General features: G+C 43.8%; 7 protein-coding genes across 8 annotated transcripts; 3 read left to right on the top strand and 4 right to left on the bottom strand.

Moving 5' to 3' along the window:
* Positions 1-3: 3 nt before the first annotated feature.
* On the bottom strand, positions 4-987 carry LOC27206913 (pre-rRNA-processing protein esf2). Its single transcript, XM_016182692.3, has 2 exons — positions 488-987; positions 4-419 (listed from the first exon to the last, which is right to left on the bottom strand). The coding sequence occupies exons 1-2, from the start codon at positions 765-767 to the stop codon at positions 115-117; spliced, it is 585 nt and encodes a 194-aa protein (XP_016038625.1). The 5' UTR covers positions 768-987; the 3' UTR covers positions 4-114.
* Positions 988-1104: 117 nt separating this feature from the next.
* Positions 1105-2049, bottom strand: LOC6725501 (pre-rRNA-processing protein esf2). The gene is made up of 2 exons (XM_002106479.4): positions 1641-2049; positions 1105-1567 (listed from the first exon to the last, which is right to left on the bottom strand). Exons 1-2 carry the CDS (start codon positions 1972-1974, stop codon positions 1182-1184), a joined length of 720 nt encoding a protein of 239 aa, XP_002106515.2. The 5' UTR covers positions 1975-2049; the 3' UTR covers positions 1105-1181.
* A 167-nt stretch (positions 2050-2216) lies between these two features.
* Positions 2217-5034, bottom strand: LOC6725500 (anaphase-promoting complex subunit 4). Of its 2 annotated transcripts, none has more exons than XM_016173645.3 (6): positions 4792-5034; positions 4474-4716; positions 4016-4415; positions 3791-3961; positions 3561-3723; positions 2217-3499 (listed from the first exon to the last, which is right to left on the bottom strand). In XM_016173645.3, exons 1-6 carry the CDS (start codon positions 4901-4903, stop codon positions 2267-2269), a joined length of 2322 nt encoding a protein of 773 aa, XP_016038624.1. In that variant the 5' UTR covers positions 4904-5034; the 3' UTR covers positions 2217-2266. The 2 variants fall into 2 exon arrangements, with proteins under 2 accessions (XP_016038624.1, XP_002106514.2); XM_002106478.4 differs by having other exon boundaries at positions 3785-3961; positions 4792-5033.
* A 587-nt stretch (positions 5035-5621) lies between these two features.
* On the bottom strand, positions 5622-6776 carry LOC6725499 (chromobox protein homolog 1). The gene has a single exon (XM_002106477.4). It carries the CDS (start codon positions 6651-6653, stop codon positions 5931-5933), a length of 723 nt encoding a protein of 240 aa, XP_002106513.1. The 5' UTR covers positions 6654-6776; the 3' UTR covers positions 5622-5930.
* Positions 6777-6937: 161 nt separating this feature from the next.
* Positions 6938-9175, top strand: LOC6725498 (U3 small nucleolar RNA-associated protein 6 homolog). Its single transcript, XM_016172818.3, has 4 exons — positions 6938-7154; positions 7212-7515; positions 7575-8759; positions 8831-9175. The coding sequence occupies exons 1-4, from the start codon at positions 7063-7065 to the stop codon at positions 9056-9058; spliced, it is 1809 nt and encodes a 602-aa protein (XP_016038623.1). The 5' UTR covers positions 6938-7062; the 3' UTR covers positions 9059-9175.
* Positions 9176-9469: 294 nt separating this feature from the next.
* Positions 9470-16704, top strand: LOC6725497. The gene is made up of 3 exons (XM_016172819.3): positions 9470-9654; positions 16030-16147; positions 16220-16704. The coding sequence occupies exons 1-3, from the start codon at positions 9613-9615 to the stop codon at positions 16435-16437; spliced, it is 378 nt and encodes a 125-aa protein (XP_016038622.2). The 5' UTR covers positions 9470-9612; the 3' UTR covers positions 16438-16704.
* Positions 9663-15040, top strand: LOC120284224. Its single transcript, XM_039296310.2, has 2 exons — positions 9663-14520; positions 14578-15040. Exons 1-2 carry the CDS (start codon positions 14484-14486, stop codon positions 14793-14795), a joined length of 255 nt encoding a protein of 84 aa, XP_039152244.1. The 5' UTR covers positions 9663-14483; the 3' UTR covers positions 14796-15040.
* Positions 16705-17122: the final 418 nt, after the last annotated feature.

The following is a 17122-nucleotide window of genomic DNA, read 5'->3' as shown; positions in this document are numbered from 1 at the left end:
ATATTAAAATTGATTTTATATATTTAATTAAGATATATTTGGCAGTCAGGTAAACATTGGATGCAACAGTCTAGCGTGAACTCAGGCATCCCCGTCGTCCTTGGCCTTCTTCGCTTACTTGGCCTTCTTCGCCTGCTTCTTGATGGGCTCGCTCTCATCCGGATTGTTCAAGGCGGCCCGCTTGCGGGCCTGCGCGCGACGGCGTTTGTACATAAAGTCGAACTCGTACTCCATGCGATCGTGTAGATGGAACCACTTGAAGCGCGGCAGGAACTTCATGTTCCACAGCAAGCCATAGAATGGGGACGATATGTTTCTGGTTATAGGTTTGTTGTTTAGCTCTCGAGCGATTTTTTTGGCCCCACTTTTCGAAATGAATTCCACCCAGCCCTTACGCTGGTTGTTATTTGTCTTGAAACCTAAAGTAATCGAGATTAAAGTATATACTGGGTAATACTCTTATATGTATGCCACTTGGTCCACTTACTTGACAGCTCTTTCGGCTGCACGTAAACTCTGCCGATTAAGCTGTGCATTTGCATGATTTTGTACAGGCGCATGTCGCTCATGTCCTTGGGTACGTTGGATATGGTGATGACGCCCATCTTGTGCATCTTCTCGGGTTTCTCAGCAGGGGCCGATGGCCCATTCGCAGACTTACCTTTCTTTGGTTGCGGCTTATCAGAGCGAGCCTTCCCCACTTCCATGGGAGTGGGCTTGAGGCTTGGCTTTGGCTTTGGCTTTGATTTATTTTCTATTTTCATCATTTTAGTTTTCGTTCTCGCCGATCAAATAAATTTTTGTAGTGCACGCACTCAGGGATGACAGTTGACAGGCGATGTCAGTGTACGTTTTTATCGAAGAGCTATTGATGTGTTGGTACCCTTTAATTAGAAAAGCATATCGCTTTATAGCACTTTGTAATCATTTGATTTATTCAGCCCTATTTTAAGAGAGCCCCTTGAAGGCGGCGCCATCGACTATGTCATGGATGCTTTGCGACATAGTGGCCTCCTTCAGCTTGAAGTAGCATTGACACGCACACACAATCGATGAAATTATCGATATGCAGGGGCGCTAATTTCAAATAATTTAATTATATGATTTAATTTAATTATATTTATTTAATTTAAGTATATTTGCAGTCAGGTAAACATTGGATGCAACAGTCTAGCGCGAACTCAGGCATCGCTGTCGCTCTTGGCAGCCAGAGCCTTTTCCGCTTTCTTGGCCTTTTTCGCCTGCTTCTTGATGAACTCGCTCTTGTCGAGATTGTTCTGGAAGAAGGTGGTCTCCTTGCGGGCCTGCGAGACCTCAGTGTGTAGGCGTTGCTTGTGCACCGCCTGCTCGTAGTTCATGCGCTCGGTTAGATGGACCCACTTGAAGCGCGGCAGGTACTTCATGCTCCACAGCGAGTCATAGAATTGGGACGTCTTGCGCCCGGATATCTGCTTGTTGTTCAGCAGTGGAACGATCTGTTTGGCCACACGTTTCGACTTGAATTCCACCCAGCCCTCGGTGAAGTGGATATTATAACGCTTACGCTTGTTCTTTTTCGCTTTGGCACCTAAAGTAATTGAGATTAAAGAATATACTGGGTAATCAGTGGGTTTTATATGTATGCCACTTGGTCCACTTACTTGACAGCTTCTCCGGCTGCAGGTAAACTCTGCCGATGGTGCCGTACTCGCCCAAGATTTCCCGCAGGCGGGTCACATTCATGTGCTTGGGTATATTGGATATGTAGATGATGCCCATCTTGCGTTTCTTCACGGGGGCCGAGGAACTGGAGGTGGCTTTGAAGTTGGCCAGCTCCATTTCATCGTCGTCATCCGAGGGATTTGCCTCCCCATTTGCAGACTCACCTTCCTCTGGCTGCGGCTCATCCGAGCGCGCCTCCTCTAGCTCAGTCTCCTCCACTTCCATAGAAATGGGCTTGCTCTTTGGCTTTGATTTATTTTTTATTTTCTTCATTGTAGTTTTCGTTTCGCACGCTATCAGAGATGACACTTGACAAGCGATGTCAGTGTACGTTTTTATCGAAGAGCTATCGATGTGTTGGTACCCTTTAATTAGAAAAGCATATCGCTTTAAAAGCACTTTGTAACAGATCATTTGATTTATTCAGCCCTATTTTAATGGAGAAATCGTGGGTAAAAGAATCTTAACCATTATTACCATATGATCACCAAGAAGAATTGTAAATTGGAAACATCTTAAGTTATCACACAACAATCCATTTAATTTAAATTCAAAAGATTAAAGACTACGCCTCCTGTTTCTCCGCATCGGGAACGCCAGCCAGCACCGACTCCTTGCTGATGTCCAGAAACGAGGCCTGCGACATCTCCGTGTCGTCCTCCTCCTCCTCGATTTCCATCTCGAAAATGGTCATCTTGCGCTTGCGATCTGAGAGAACGGTGGCCACCTTCCTGCTGCCCGAGACGGCCAACATGTCGCTAAATCCGTCCAGTCCCTTGAAGGCGGCGCCATCGACTATGTCATGGATGCTTTGCGACATAGTAGTCTCGCTCAGCTTGACCAGAGGTCCCATTCGGTGCTGTGTGCTGTAATTCAGCGCCGCGGTCAGTGAGAATTGTATAAAGAAGCTATGCGGTCGCACGCCAGGTCCCGCATTTATGGACTGGGCCAGTATCGATAGCGAAGATTCATTGTAGAACTGCAGGTCGACGAAGCGCAGGTAACAGAAATCTTCGGGCACGGATGTTGTAAATAATCCTGGCTCCAGTGTAATTCTAGTGCAGCGCACGCTGTCATCGCCCGCTCGACTAAACTCGAGTATCATGGCCTCCTGCCCGCTGATAGTGCAGGCCAACATGTCGCTCCTGGCCGCTTCGTTAACGTAGTAGCTGCAGGTGACGATATCCTTGTCCCTGAGGTCCTCGCCGGGCTCCATGGGCGGCAGGTCGTTGCATATCACCGTCGAGGAGACCTTGAAACTTCCGCTTATGCTCTCCGTTGGCTTGTGGAATACGGCATCGATGGCATTGAACATCTTGTCGCGCTGCTGCACAAGCGACAGGTTCGTGTCGTGGGGCACAAACAGTTTGCAGTGGCTGAGGCATTCGTTTTCGGCTACCATCTCCTCCCACAGCTGCATTGGATCCCTGGGATAGGGCTGTGTGAGGTAGGCATTGTCCAGATACTGGCCCACCCGTTCCAAATTGAATTTGCTGCGCGCGGGCGGTGGCGTTTCGGATTGCGAATCCAGTTCATCCTCATCATCGCTGCGATCGTCCAATTCCGGTTCCATGGCGCAGATGAAGTCGGCCATGGCAATGTTCTCCTCCTCGGTTAGCACCAGGTCATCGGGAATCTCCTGATGCGACAGCCGGAGTATTGTGAATATCATCCAGGCGTGAAAGAGCTTCATGTCGTACGCCAACGTGTCGATTGTTCGCTGCAGCTCGTGCACTTTGAGCACAAATGCTCCACAAGCTCGCATCGCTTCGTTGGCCACATCCGGAGAGATTAGGGACTAGAAAGGATGCCTAATGATTAGTTACAATTAATGGAAAACCAGCAAAGCCTCAACTAACCTCAAAGAAGTGCGACATGCGACCGAATCCCGCAATTGTGTTGAGGAAATAGAACATGTTGATGGCGGCTCCATTCAGTTGCTTGAACACTAGGCTCTGCAGATTGCTTAGACTGAGGTCCACCGAGTTGGCAATCTTCTTAAACCCCTTCTCGGAAAGAGTCCTGAGAAATGAACATGTCGATATGATGAGCATGAGGATCGACCAATACATTAGTCACTCACTCGAACAAAAACTCCTCTACCTCGAAGGTAGCGAATCCAAAGACGTGCAGCTCCAAAAAATGCGCAGATATCACTCCGTACGGCTGGGAATTGGCGTACCTGGTCAGCTTATTGTCCATTTCCAACTGCACGGTCTCCCAGGCCTCCGTCAAACATTGTTGCGTGTCATTAATATAGCTGTGCGCCAAGCAATGGTTAGTAACATAACTTATTGGCAAATAAATGCATTACTTCTTCGTTTCCAGGATGTGGGCACAATGCGTTGCCAGCTCCAGCATGGGTGCCATGCAATCCTGCAGCACCTGGTTTTGAAAGTGCAGCAATATCAGCTCCTGACCGTCCCGCAAAAGCGCATAAATGGCATTACAGTCTCCGTTCATCCTCACATCGTACACATCGAACTCCTGCGGATGCAGAATGTGCTGGGTGAGATCGATGCTGCCCGCCTGCAGGGCTCCTAGAAGCAGTAGGTGCACTTTGCCGCTGCGCATTATCACCACCAGAAAGCAAGGCGATCCCTTTGGAAAGGACTTTTGGTCCAGGGTTTTCAGGCACGGATCAATATTGGTCATTGGCTGCAGCTTGGGCAGGAACTTTCGGTGTTTATCCTTGACATTACATGTGTACGTTCCTGGAATCGTTTATAAGACAATCAAATCCCTATAGTTTATTCCTCATCGCTGGCTTACCTAGGTTCTCCTTCGAGTTAATGGCCTTGCTGAAGTAGACCTTCTTGATGTCGTCCTCGTAAATGAGGCCTGATATGATTGTCCCGCTCTCGGCGTCCAGTAGCGCCACCTTGCCGTTGCTGTAGCCAACCGCCAGTAGTGTCTCGTCCATTTGCCAGCTGAGCGAACGCACCCGCACATCCTCGCCGGGCGTGGGAAATGTGACAATCTTCTGCCAGTTCAGACGCTGGATGACCACCTCACCTATCAACATGAAAGGGATAAGCCCACTGGCAGCTTATTTGGTGATTCTTGGCCATTTCGAAGGCAGACGCTTACCCTTTTCCGTTCCATAGGCAATTAGATCCATCTTGTTGTTCCACTCCATGCGCTCCACAATGCAGGACATGTTGCGGGCGCCCAGCAACTTCATGGAGCTCGTTTGTGCCATCTTTCCACGCTAGAATTGGCAAGCGGCGTCTCTACTGTGCCTCAAATATTTCAATATAATATTTTAGTTTACACTTTGCCGGCTCCTTTCGCAGTGTATCGATAAATAATCCGGCTATCGATCAGAGATGAGCGGAAATAGTAGCTATTACAAATTGGTTTCTCCAATTCTTCAGTCATTTTTGACACTTAATTTGATTTTTGTCAAATGTTTAATACAATTTTTGTATTAAAACTTAGTGGCAGCGAGAAAGAATCTGTATATATGATTAAAACTCCTTAAATATTGTACTTATGCACCATGGCAAATTATTGCACTGCACAATTTCGTTTTATTCGTATAAATACTTTAGTCTTAGAAACCTACATAGTTTTAAATGCTTTTGTTTGCTGGCTGCGCAGGGTAACACATAATGATTTGCGAAACAATGGAAAAATAGGGAATATCTTATTTAAAGGATCTTAATTGCCTGTGTTAAGAAAAAAATCTCAAATTCTGGCTAAAAATTGGTGGGCAATACCAAATTTTGACGGAAAGGTGTTGAACATAATAACTGGAACGAAATCTCGTTTTAAAAATTTAACGGACGTATTTCACCGATCCATTGCAAGTGCACCAATTCTACAAAAATGCAGCTCTCAAGCTTTATTATTTGACTTTATGCCAACCAAAAAAGGGAATCTTGCCCAGTGTTCAGTGGTCAAATACTGGATAATTGTTAAGATAGAAAGGTGGTCCTTCAGTCTGAGTCGTTTCTCATATGTTAGGCCAATTGTATTTAACACTAGATGTTGTGCTTATAAAACATTTATGTGGGTCAAAAGTAAGGGTAAAGAGGTTTAAAAAATTTTACAATTCAACTTATAGATTAAGTATATACTACCGCTGACTGCCGCCAGAACTTCAGTTTGTCCATTTCATTTATCTTAAGGGCTACGCTACGAAACATATATATCGCATAAAGCCGGTGTGTATGTATCCACATAAGCGGGTGAATCCGGAACAGTCATCTGTGTCTGCCACTCAACTAGTCATCCGCATCCGGCTGTCCGTTGTCCAGCTCACTACTCTCGTCCGGCTTGATATTCTCGTCCTGATTGATGCTGCCAATGGGGCTGGCCGGTTCGGGATCCTCCTCGTCTCCGCCGTCTACATTGCTACCGCCGCCGGTGGTGCCAACGCTGCCGGGAGCAGTATCATCGCCGGCCCCACTGCCGCCGACGGAGCCCAGGCCACCGGATGATCCCAAATTGACGGAATTCGTATTACCATTACCATTGCCGCTGCCCGTGTGCCAGGTGAGGCGCTCCTCATAGAACTGAATGACCACCTGGGGGCATCGAGTGTTGGCTAGCTTGGCGGGCACGAGGTCGGCGTGATCGCTGCCCTTCCACTTCATGAGGAACATCAGGTGACCGGATGAGTCGGTGGCGCCCAGTATCTTTGATGCCTCCAGACCGCGCTCGAAGCCGATCAGCTTCTTCTGCTCCTCGGTATCGTCCTCCAGGAAGCTCTTGCGCTTGCTGCGTATGGATTCGGGCGTGGAGGAGGTGGACAGGCGTTTCTTCGTCTCCTTCTTGTTGTTCTTCAGCGACTCCTCGAAGTTGGCTATGAGGTCTGGACAGTCGAGATTCTCCACCGGCTCCCAGGTGTTTTCGCTGCGCGGATAGCCCTTCCACTTTAAATAGTATTCCGTTCGTCCGTTCACCGTCCGCTTGTCCTCTACGCGTTCCACTGAGAATTCGGCCATTGTGCTTTTGTGCTAATTTTGTTATTCCAACAGCGAATTTTGTTATTTTCTTGGCGTCCAAAACTTATTTATACGTGCGATTATAGAGATTGAAGAAGAAGAAGAAACCAAGATGGCAACTCCATGGTCGCTCCAGCTATCGGCAACTATCGCTCTCTTGTCCGGTAAATTCATTTTAAATAAAAAGCTGAAACTCTAAAAACTTTACAATTGTAATTTCAATCAATATCTCGTGACCATTTATACTTTTTGCCATATATTTTTTTAAATTACCCTTTTTACCATCCCTGTCAGCGATAACTATCCAGAAATTGGACAATCGATAACCGGCCGTTGCGTTGCACGTGCGCTAGTTTTTAAAGAAATAAACAATATTACTTAGTACGATTAAGAAGAAAACTAAGCAAATATGGCCGAGTTCATAGCTGAGATGCAGGAGCGCCTGCTGCCGGAGTACGAGCAGATGAAGAACTACAGCGTATTCACGGCGGATCAGGTCAGGTGAGAAATCCAACCGAATTCGGAGTCTGTGCCCCCATTTCATCCGTATTCTTGCAGAGAAATCGTTAGCAGGCGGGAACGCCTGTTCCTGAAGATCAACAAGAGCCACCAGAGCATCACCGACTACCTGGACTTCATACTGTACGAGAAGCACATGCACATGACCATCGTGGACAAGGAGAAGAAGATGCACGTTAAACTGACCGGTCTGAAGGCCTCCATAGCCACGCGGATCATGCGCCTGTACAGAGAGGCCCTGGCCAAGTTCAACCACGACAGACGGCTGTGGAGCAACTGGATCAAGTTCAGCAAGAAGTCAAATCCCGTCGAGGTGGCGGGCATATACGAGAAGATGCTGCTGGTTAGTATTTGCCATTCTGCTCACTTTCATTGATTACTTATCCATTGTTCTTAATGCAGTACCATGGCGACTCGCCGGATCTTTGGGTGGACGCTGCCTTATGGCTGTACGAGTTTAATCGGCTCAACATCGATCGAGTCAAGGACATCCTGCTGCGCGGTTTGCAGAGACATCCGGATTCCGAGGCACTTAACAAGTGCTTCTTTGACATTATGCTGAAAGAGGCTGCCCTGGCCAACAACGAACGCAATCTAGCCGAGAACACGCTCTCGGAACAGGACATCAAACTGGAACGCGTGGAGGCGGTCTACCGCAACAGCATGGCCAATATTACCCAATTGGACTACTTCGTTAAGCTTCTAGAAAGCTGTGAGGATCATCAGGAGCTGACGGGCAAGCTGCAGCGCATGATAATCGATGATATGCAGGAGAAGTTTCCGCGGGAGCCGGGCTTGTGGGATTTGCTTGCCCAGCGAGAGCTGCGCGGCTTTCATCTGGGCGACCTGGAGGAAGAGGACTTGGATACCAGTGACGAAGAGCCGGCCAGCAAGAAATCCCGCTCCGTAAATGGCCGCTCTCTCAAGCGACGCATTCAACTCTGCGTGACTGTATACAAATCGGCGGTGGAGGAGCTGCAAACGACAGAAATGTGGAATATGTATTTGGATGCCATGCTGGCCCTCAATAGCGATGGCAAGACGGAGCGTATCCTAAAGCAACAGTGCCTAGCGGATGCCCTGCAGGCCGGTCATCGCTCTCAGTTGATGGGCGTGAAACACTATGCCACACTGAGAAAGATGCTCTGCACTGCTCCGAGTGGAAGGGAGGCAGCTGTCACCATACTCACGGAAGCCCTGAAGAACGATTCTTCGGTGGAGATGCACGAGCTTCTTCTGGCCACGCACATTCAAAGCGACAGTGAGCCATTGATCTATGAGCTATTCAACAAGATCCAGAAGAGCATGGGCAGTGAGGCGTTGCCGCTGTGGCGCAGTGTCATTCTGTATTATCGCACTCGGCAGGACAGCTTGGGCGCACGCCGGCTGGATGAGATCTACGGCCTGGCCTGCAAGGCTGCGTGGCCGGAGTTTGGCGAGCTGCGCTCCGATTACTTGCGCTATCTGTGGCAGGAGCGGTCCGTCGAGGAAGCACGGAAGGAGTACGCCAAGCTGGCCGTTCTACCGCCCATGTCGCTGGCGCTGCACCGCCAAATGGTTCAGCTGGAGTCCAGTGCGGCAGCTTGCGTATGTTTTGATATCTTTGCTACTTTGACACGCAAATGCGACATGCAACTAATTTACTTTATCTCTTGCAGGACCAGGCCAGCCTGAAATACTGGCGCATGTGCTACGACTTTATGGCCTGCTACTTCGGCAAGACACAGCCGCGCGTTTGGGTGGAGTACCTCGCCTTCGAGCGGGATCACGGCGAGGCGAAGAACATCTCCCTGCTCACCCAGCGGGCCCTCAGCACCCTAGAGCCGCAATATGTCGCCGCGTTTGAGGCTGAGCGGGCACTGGCCTATGTGGGCGCCTCGATATAGTTAATTTCTGCTTCTGTTTTTTTTTTAACTTAATTCCTAAGTCGATCTTTCGGACTGTCTATAGTGATTCGATTCTAAAATAAGGACTTGTGAATATACAGCTTATAAGATAATTTATGAAATCGGATTTTTCCTTTGGCAATATGCAGGTGTGAATTCAAAGTACAATCATATGGAAAGTTCTCTTTTAACCATCCTATTGTTAAAATGTCCTTGCAAAGCGGTTAAATTATGAGTAATGCTATACGAGAATATCCTTTAACCTCTTCTGTCGACGGATGTGCTCATAAATCCGAGCTAATTGCGTTTTCCGAAGGTAAACAAAACATGGGCATTAACTTTGCCTGCCCGACGCCGCTACCGCTGCCGCCGCCGACATCGCCGCCGACGTCGACGCCACTGGAGCTTTGAAAGCGAGTGGCGGCAGAGCAGTTGGCCAGTTCACTTGCGTACGCCGTGGCATCAACACGCACCAGCAAAAACCAGCGCATCAGCCGACCTGATCCAGTTCCATTCCATAAAAGCCAACGAAAGCGAAATCTCAACCGAGCGCCATGGAGTTCAACAATCGCCTCTTGCTGAAGATCATCGAGCTGGTGAGTAATTGGATTTAGACTAGCTCCGAAGGACACCTTATTATCTTAGTGTTAACAACGCAGTATTAACTTTGTAATGTTGCAAAAGCTATTTGAAGTGGATTTTGTTTAAAAAGTAATTGAATTGCTGTGCCATAAAAATATTGATAGAAATATTGAAATATTTCATATTATTTTAAAAAAAAAAGAGAGCTTTTATAATATAATGTTTTTATGAGTAAATTTCAAATCTCAAGGCACTTAAATATTCACTAAAAACTTGTAGTTTTCAATTCTGACTTCTAACATTTATTTATTATATTCATTTGGCTAACTGGCAAGCGCTTGTACATATATGAATATGGTTATTAAAATCAAATTGAGTTTGTGGCAGCTGCGAATTGGAGTTGAAAATGCCGCGACTGTATAGAATGTGTGTGTCTTTATTCTTTGTGAGCGTCTGCTTTTCCCCCAACCCCGATTTCAAGCCATTTCCTGTTGCGTCTCTAGAGTTTCTGTTCTTGTTTTTTTATTTTTTTGTATTTTGTGGCAGAGGAACAACCGGTTTTTTTGGACCACAACAAAAGCACTCACTATGACTATGACTTCACTGTTTCTGTTTTTATTTATTTCACAGTAGGTTTCTTCGTTTTTTTCATGTTTTTTTTTTTTTTTTTTGGGTGCGTAGGTCTGGGATTAATGCGTGCTCTTGGCTCAATGATGTCATGACCCCGCCGCCGCCCAAATTGAATTTATTTTCGGGGTTCCCAGCGGCATATTACGTGCCACGAAAGTGAACAAAAGCCCAACTTAGATCATTCTTTTCAATAGAATTTCGTTTTGCCAAGTGCGTTTTTTTTTTTAAACGATGGGTAATTGAATGGCAAATTGTTAAAGCAACTTGCATGTCGAAATTGGTTTTATTTCATTTTTAAGGGATATATGTGTGTCAGTTGTCCATTTATTGTATTTGTGTCTTAATAAAGCGCATATAAACCTGGGTTTATTTTTGATCCCAGCCGCATATGACATCATTTGTGCGAATCTGTGAGCTTGGAAGAGAGCAAATCGGTAGATAGAGCTGGAGTGACTAATATATAGCTAGTATGTATATAGAGCAAAAAAGATTCGCAGCTTGAAATACCTGGAATTTGTTATCGATTTGGAGAAAGATACATATAAGCCAATTTATCATAATTAGTTGTATTGCCAATGGCTGACTTGCAGACTTAATTAATTGAACGAGCCCAAAGATAATTATACATATATTTTGTATTTAAAATGATTGCCCATATGTAGGTAATGAAAACGAGAGCATAGTAAAATATGCATATATATTGTGCAGAATTATCTGTGACTCGTAATTTGTTATTGAAACCAGATGATTGCAAATGCAAGATTGTTTATTTATAAATATTTACATATTCGCTCTGCGGAGACATCTGGCTCAACTCGGGTTTGCTTATTTAATAACTTATCAGCACACCGATCAATCCTACGAATGTATCTCAAAAAGTGGTGCTTTTGATAGCTATTTTGCAATTGAATTGAATTGTTTTGCTTCGCTGTGTTAGCAAATATGAATCAACAAGCTTGTAATTTCCTCAACTTCAAATCTTATTCACAAAAGCATTGTTTATTTAAAGTCGCCAAGGAGCAGTCTTATTTTCACCACTTGCTCTCAAGTGGATGGGTGTGTTTTTTTTTTTGAGGCATATAGTATTTTGTTCGTGATCAGCATTGGGCAATGTGCGAGCTATTGAGTGATCTTGGAGCTCGGATCCCGGCAAGTGAGTCAACTGCCAGCTATTCCGCCGATTACATCACTGCACTGGCGACCCACTTGCCGCTTGGCCACTCGATATACTCGCAAAGTGGTGTATTATAATGCGGATCATGTCCGTTCCGATCCGTTCCGAGCGACCCATCCGATCTGGGCGGACCACACCCGCCTCTCCATCGGAGCAGGCGTGCAATCACGTTCGCCAAGTGCACTCACCAGTCAAAATCCAACTACACCGAAAACAATTCAAGCCTTTGAATTTTTTTTTTTTTTTTTTCAAAACCAATGAGCAAGTAACCGAAAGAAGCGGCTCAATTTAAAATTCAATTGTATGGAATTGCGAATGAAAGGTACATGTTTTCCAATTCAATCAACATCCGGTGGAAAGAGTGGCTAGTTTTTTGCGGTGCAGCCAGATACAGCAGCTACCACGCTGACATCATCGTGCACATGGCCAAAAAAAAAAAAAAAAAAAAAAAAAAGAAAAAAAAATGCTGAGAAATCTGGCACGCATTACGCATACGCCATGTGCGCCATCGCCGAAAGGTCGATTGTTGCATTGAGTAAACAATGAAATGCCGGCGGAATGGTTAATTGGTCTCTAGCTGTTCCTTGATTATCTTTGCTATTTTCTTCTTATTAGCTTCGTTTTTTTTTATTATTATTTTTTTTTTTTTTTAATTTTTTTCTTTTGTTAAGCGTTTTGCTCTGAGTGAACATCAATTGGGCAAATAGTACGTACTGCTCAAATATTTGTCGCCAAGTCTCCGCGTTGTGAGTGCAAATAGAATGGTCGAAAGATAAGAACAACCAACCGACCGACCGACCCATTGTTTGCTTTCATCGAATTTCTCCGGCAACTTGATCGTAAATATTTTTACGGGCTAATAAATGCTTTAACTGCAAATCAGGGAGGCGCATTTTGTGTTTATTTTATTGTTCTGCCATTTCCACCGTTCTCTCGAAAATTTATTTAATTGATTTGTGCGTTTTCCCCCAACAAACCCCCCCCACCAACCAACACCCCCTTAAAAAGTCAATGGCATGTCAGGTGGGCATATAATGAATGGCCCATACTAACAATATCAATTGAAAATAAAATTGATCTACGGCTTTTGGTGTTTTTTTTGTTTTTTTTTTTGTGGCTCGTTTCTGTCAGAGTGTGACTATTTTTTAAGTACGTATTTTTGCGGGGGCATTTGCAACAAATTACGAAATTAAACTCGCTGCGAATATAGTTTGTAAATAATAAAACCAGGCATCCCAGAAGTAAACAAGTCTTAGTCATACGGAAGCACATTTCATAGTTCAGATAATTCGTGGAAAACTAAAATACTAAAAACCACGAAAGGATTTGCAGAAAAAGAAGGTTGGCCCAAAGCTCTCTTAAATATATTTTATTTAAGGTTAATATTAATATAGAAGTAAATTTAAAGTTGGAAAATTGCCTGTTTTCTTCGTTTTTAATCAAGTGAAATTGACAAATAACCAGCAATTTATCTCCACTTTAAGATTTCGCTTACTGAATGGCTAAAATAACATAAAACAGTCTATTAATCAATTACGCATAAATAGTTTGTTCAGCATTTGCCCAATGCTAATGGCACACGAACAATGCCGCTCCCCAAATAAATGCGTAGTTAATGCGATTTCGCCATTATTTTTGGTGTTAATGTCGTTTTCGGGTTTATTTTGCCCATTTCCGATTTTTTTTTATTTTGGGCGTGACAATTAAACAACAAAGAGGCCGCACATAAACATACATATAGATAAATATTGGCTTCAGAAATAAATGGCGAATGACAACAACAAGCGGTAATTATTGACACAGGAAGCGGTGGCCCCCCACTGAAATATATACAAACATATATGTATGTAATCCGCAGTTCTATAAACAAATTATATTCGATGGATGTGGATGTGCCATTTGTTTACTTTAGCTTTACCATCCCGGAACCCTAATGACCTAATGACCCATTAGTCGTGGCCTTACTGCATTACAATGTCCACAGGGCTTGGTCCTCCTGCATCCTGGTGAACCCAATTAGCGAACGCCACCCGCCTAATTGATTGATTGCCCGCGGGTGTGTCGCACTTAGCGATGGCCCACTGTCACATTGTCACATTGTCCGCCTGTATTGCCACTCGATGGCCCGTCAATTTATCGCCATAAAACCCCATATCTGTCGCCCGGCAATATCGGAATAATTTTCACATTTGATAAGTGAATGGGTGGATGGGTTCGCATTCTAATTCCGCGACTTTTCACCCGCCCATTTCCATGGCGATAAATGTGAAGTGAGTGGCTTCTGGTGGCTCAAAATGTGACAAGCCCATTAAATTATGCAGTTTATTTATGACTTCGATTGAAGATCGATGCGAATTTCAGCAAAGCAAAAGTTTATCGGTTTAATCGGTTTACAAGTAATCTTTACACTGTTGTGGGTTTAATTTTTTGTAAATTTAAAGATCTAAAATTTATATTTCCACTTGACCTGTTTGATGCAAAAATGGCTGGACTTTTACTGCGGAACTTCCGCGTTTTTTTTTTCAGCAGACAGCCAAAAACAGAATGAAAAAGCAGAAGCATATGGTCTGAAATTAAGGCCATTAAGCACACGACGTGGTTAAAATTATCAGCCCGCCTTTTCCGACAGCTTTTGGTGTTGGCCAAAAGTGATTAATTTTGGTTTGATAGGATAGAGGCAGAATTGAAGAAGAGTGTTCGCTAACTACCTATAACTTTTAGGTGAAAGTTTTTATATTCTGGTATAAACACAGTGAGCTCCTTTCTACTACATTTAGTGATTCCTCTATGGAATGCAACTCTCTAGAAGATCTATCCCAACTTTTGACTTTTCAGCTTGTCTGTCTGTCCGTTTTATGTGTCCGTTAGTTTGTCCGTAAGTTTGTCCGTGAGTTTGTCCGTCTGTGAACTTGTCCATCTCAAGATTTTGAGCATCGAGTCCTTAACTCGCAGGTCTTCATCGTGACGAGCATTATCCTGATCGAGAGCATTTCGGACCTGACTTTCATACGGCAGGCGTTGTTGGTCCATGGCACCTTGATGGGCTATCTAATCACCTGCTTTGTGATAGCAACAGGTAAATCACCGGGTGCATCCAATCTGGCTTCCGTTTATGAGGTGGATATGTTTTCAGGTCATGTGAGCGGCACTGCGGTGGACAAGCGCCTCGATATCCTCTTCTCGATCGGTGGCTTCTTCCTCTTCGGGGCCGCTGGCACCATTATCCTGGCCCAGTGGCTGGGCTACTGCAAGTCGCAGGAGGAGAGGGAGGTGCTGCTGGCCTCCGGGATTTTGAGTCTGGCCAATGGCGCCATCTTCGTGGGCGACATTTTCGTTGTGTTGGCTTCCTAGCACTAATAAAATTTAATAAAATTCAAACTTAAATTGTGCCAAGGGTTACATTCATTTGTGGAAGCTTCAAACATGTGCAGAAAATAATAAATGTATCAACCATAAATCCATTTGTGTTAAAATAGCTTCTAAGTTTCGAATCTTGGGATTCCCAGATTTTGGTTAATAATAATCAGTATTTTGTCTATAAAATTGGAAATAATTGTCCAAGTATGGAATGTTATACCTCGTTAAGTTTGTTTTTTAAACCCAAATTGATTTGCATTCAAATTTGAGAATTTTAAATTTTTGACCTTTTTTGCTAATTTTGATTACAAATGCAAAAAATGCGAAAATTGACCGAAAAATTAATTTTTCTAGTTCCTTCGAAAAGTGATAGGGATGGTTAGCATTGGTAATTAGCTGCTCAAAACAGTTATTCTTTCAGCTATAGGACCATTTTTAGCCAAGTTATGAAGAAAGTCCTTTTTGTAAATATAGCATTTTGCGAAAAGGCGAATTTCAGTCATAAAATATTCAGTTTTTTTGCCACAACTTTAAAAGTACTTGTCTGAATATGGAATGTTATATATGGTTGAATTTGTAATTAAATTCTAAATCGAACTGTATTCAAAAATGGAAATTTTATTTTTTTGCCATTTTTTGCAAATTTTGATGATGTTACCCCTTACAAAAAATGCGAAAATTGACGCAAAAATCGTTTTCCCAAAATTATCCAAAAAGTTATAGGGATGGTTAGTATTGGTTATTAGCTGTTCAAAACTGCTATTAATTTATGTTTATGATCATTTTTGGCCAAGTTATGATGAAAATCATAACCGTCCAAAACCGTTTTTCCAAAGTTCCGCCCTAAAATAACCAGTTTTTTGGGTATAATTTAAAAAATAATTGTCTGAGTACGAAATGAGGTATATCATTGAAATCGTATTTAAATTCCCAATCGAACTGAGTTAAAAAATTGAAATTCAATTTTTCAGCCATTTTTTGCAAATTTTTATCCCTTAAAAAATATGCATAAATTCTTTCAAAAATTAATTTTTCCAAATCCGTCAAAATGTCATAGGTATAGTTGGTATTTATAATTAGCTGCGTAAAAAAATTATTCTTCTAGCTTTGTGGCCATTTTTATTCGAATAAGAGCAAAAAAGCTTCAAAAAACTTTTGAGTTATAGATTTCCTTACTATAAAGATTAACAAACCTGCTAATGATATCCTATGATCTTTCATCCTCCAGGCCATCGCCATCGCCTGCATTGTGCTGTACGAGACGGTTGGAAACTTGTCCCTCCATCCGGTGATTGTGGCCGGCACCGTTGGTGGCTACACCGTCATCTGCGGCGTTCTGCTGATCGGTGAGTAGTAGTAACTAACTATAGATATGTCCTAGATATATGCTAACCAACTGATTCCTGATTCCTTGGCAGGCCATGTGCTCAACTCGCTGGTGGAGAAGCGACTGAACGCCCTGTTCTCGCTGATCGGCTGCCTGCTGTTCGTGGCCTCCGGAGCTCTGGTGATCGATGAGTGGCACGGCGGACTCCTGAACACGGACAGGAAGCGCCAGGCCATCGGCGCCGGATCCCTGATGATCATCAATGCGGCCGTCTTCCTTCTGGACACCCTCTGCATCTGCCGGACGTAAAGATTCCGTTCCGTCGTATATGTACTCCATATCCGTTCTATTTTTTTTTTTGCAAATCGAATAACTCGTGTTGATAAACATAATGAAACAAGAATCTATTGTAAATGTTAACGTACCACCTTTTTTTTTATGTAGCTGTGTGTACGAGCGTTTTATATGTATTTATACGTGTCTTAAGCTAATCTCAGATATGCGCACGCAGATTATTTACAGGAAAATCCATTAAATATATATGTATACACATACACAACATATATGTACATTCCAGCTATCTGTGGTTATAATATGCTAAACTCACAATATCTGCCCATGTCTTACATCACCATAATTGCCATTCCGCTCCCGGGATAATGGGCCATAATTGCCCGAGGGCCAAGTTTCTGGGAAAGCGAAAAACTGAAAAACTCACGGCCCTGACGTCACGTGCCGGCAACTGTTGCAAAATCCAATGGACTGCGATTCCAATTCAAATTCCAACTGCGACCTCACCTCAAATGGTGGTCAACTCCTTCGCTTTTGCCAATCCATTGATAGCCATGGTTATAAACTTCTAAGAATCAGGGATTAGCGCTTCAATTAACTAGACAAACGCTTCGTTGATTTAACTAGAGTGTTGCAACTTTTTCAATAATAAGCTTACAACTTAAATACTTAATCTATTGCTTTGAAACCTTACGTTGTTTAT

Source organism: Drosophila simulans, chromosome X (genome assembly GCF_016746395.2).
Source record: "Drosophila simulans strain w501 chromosome X, Prin_Dsim_3.1, whole genome shotgun sequence".
NCBI lineage: Eukaryota > Metazoa > Arthropoda > Insecta > Diptera > Drosophilidae > Drosophila > Drosophila simulans.
This window is presented reverse-complemented; position numbering and strand designations above follow the sequence as displayed.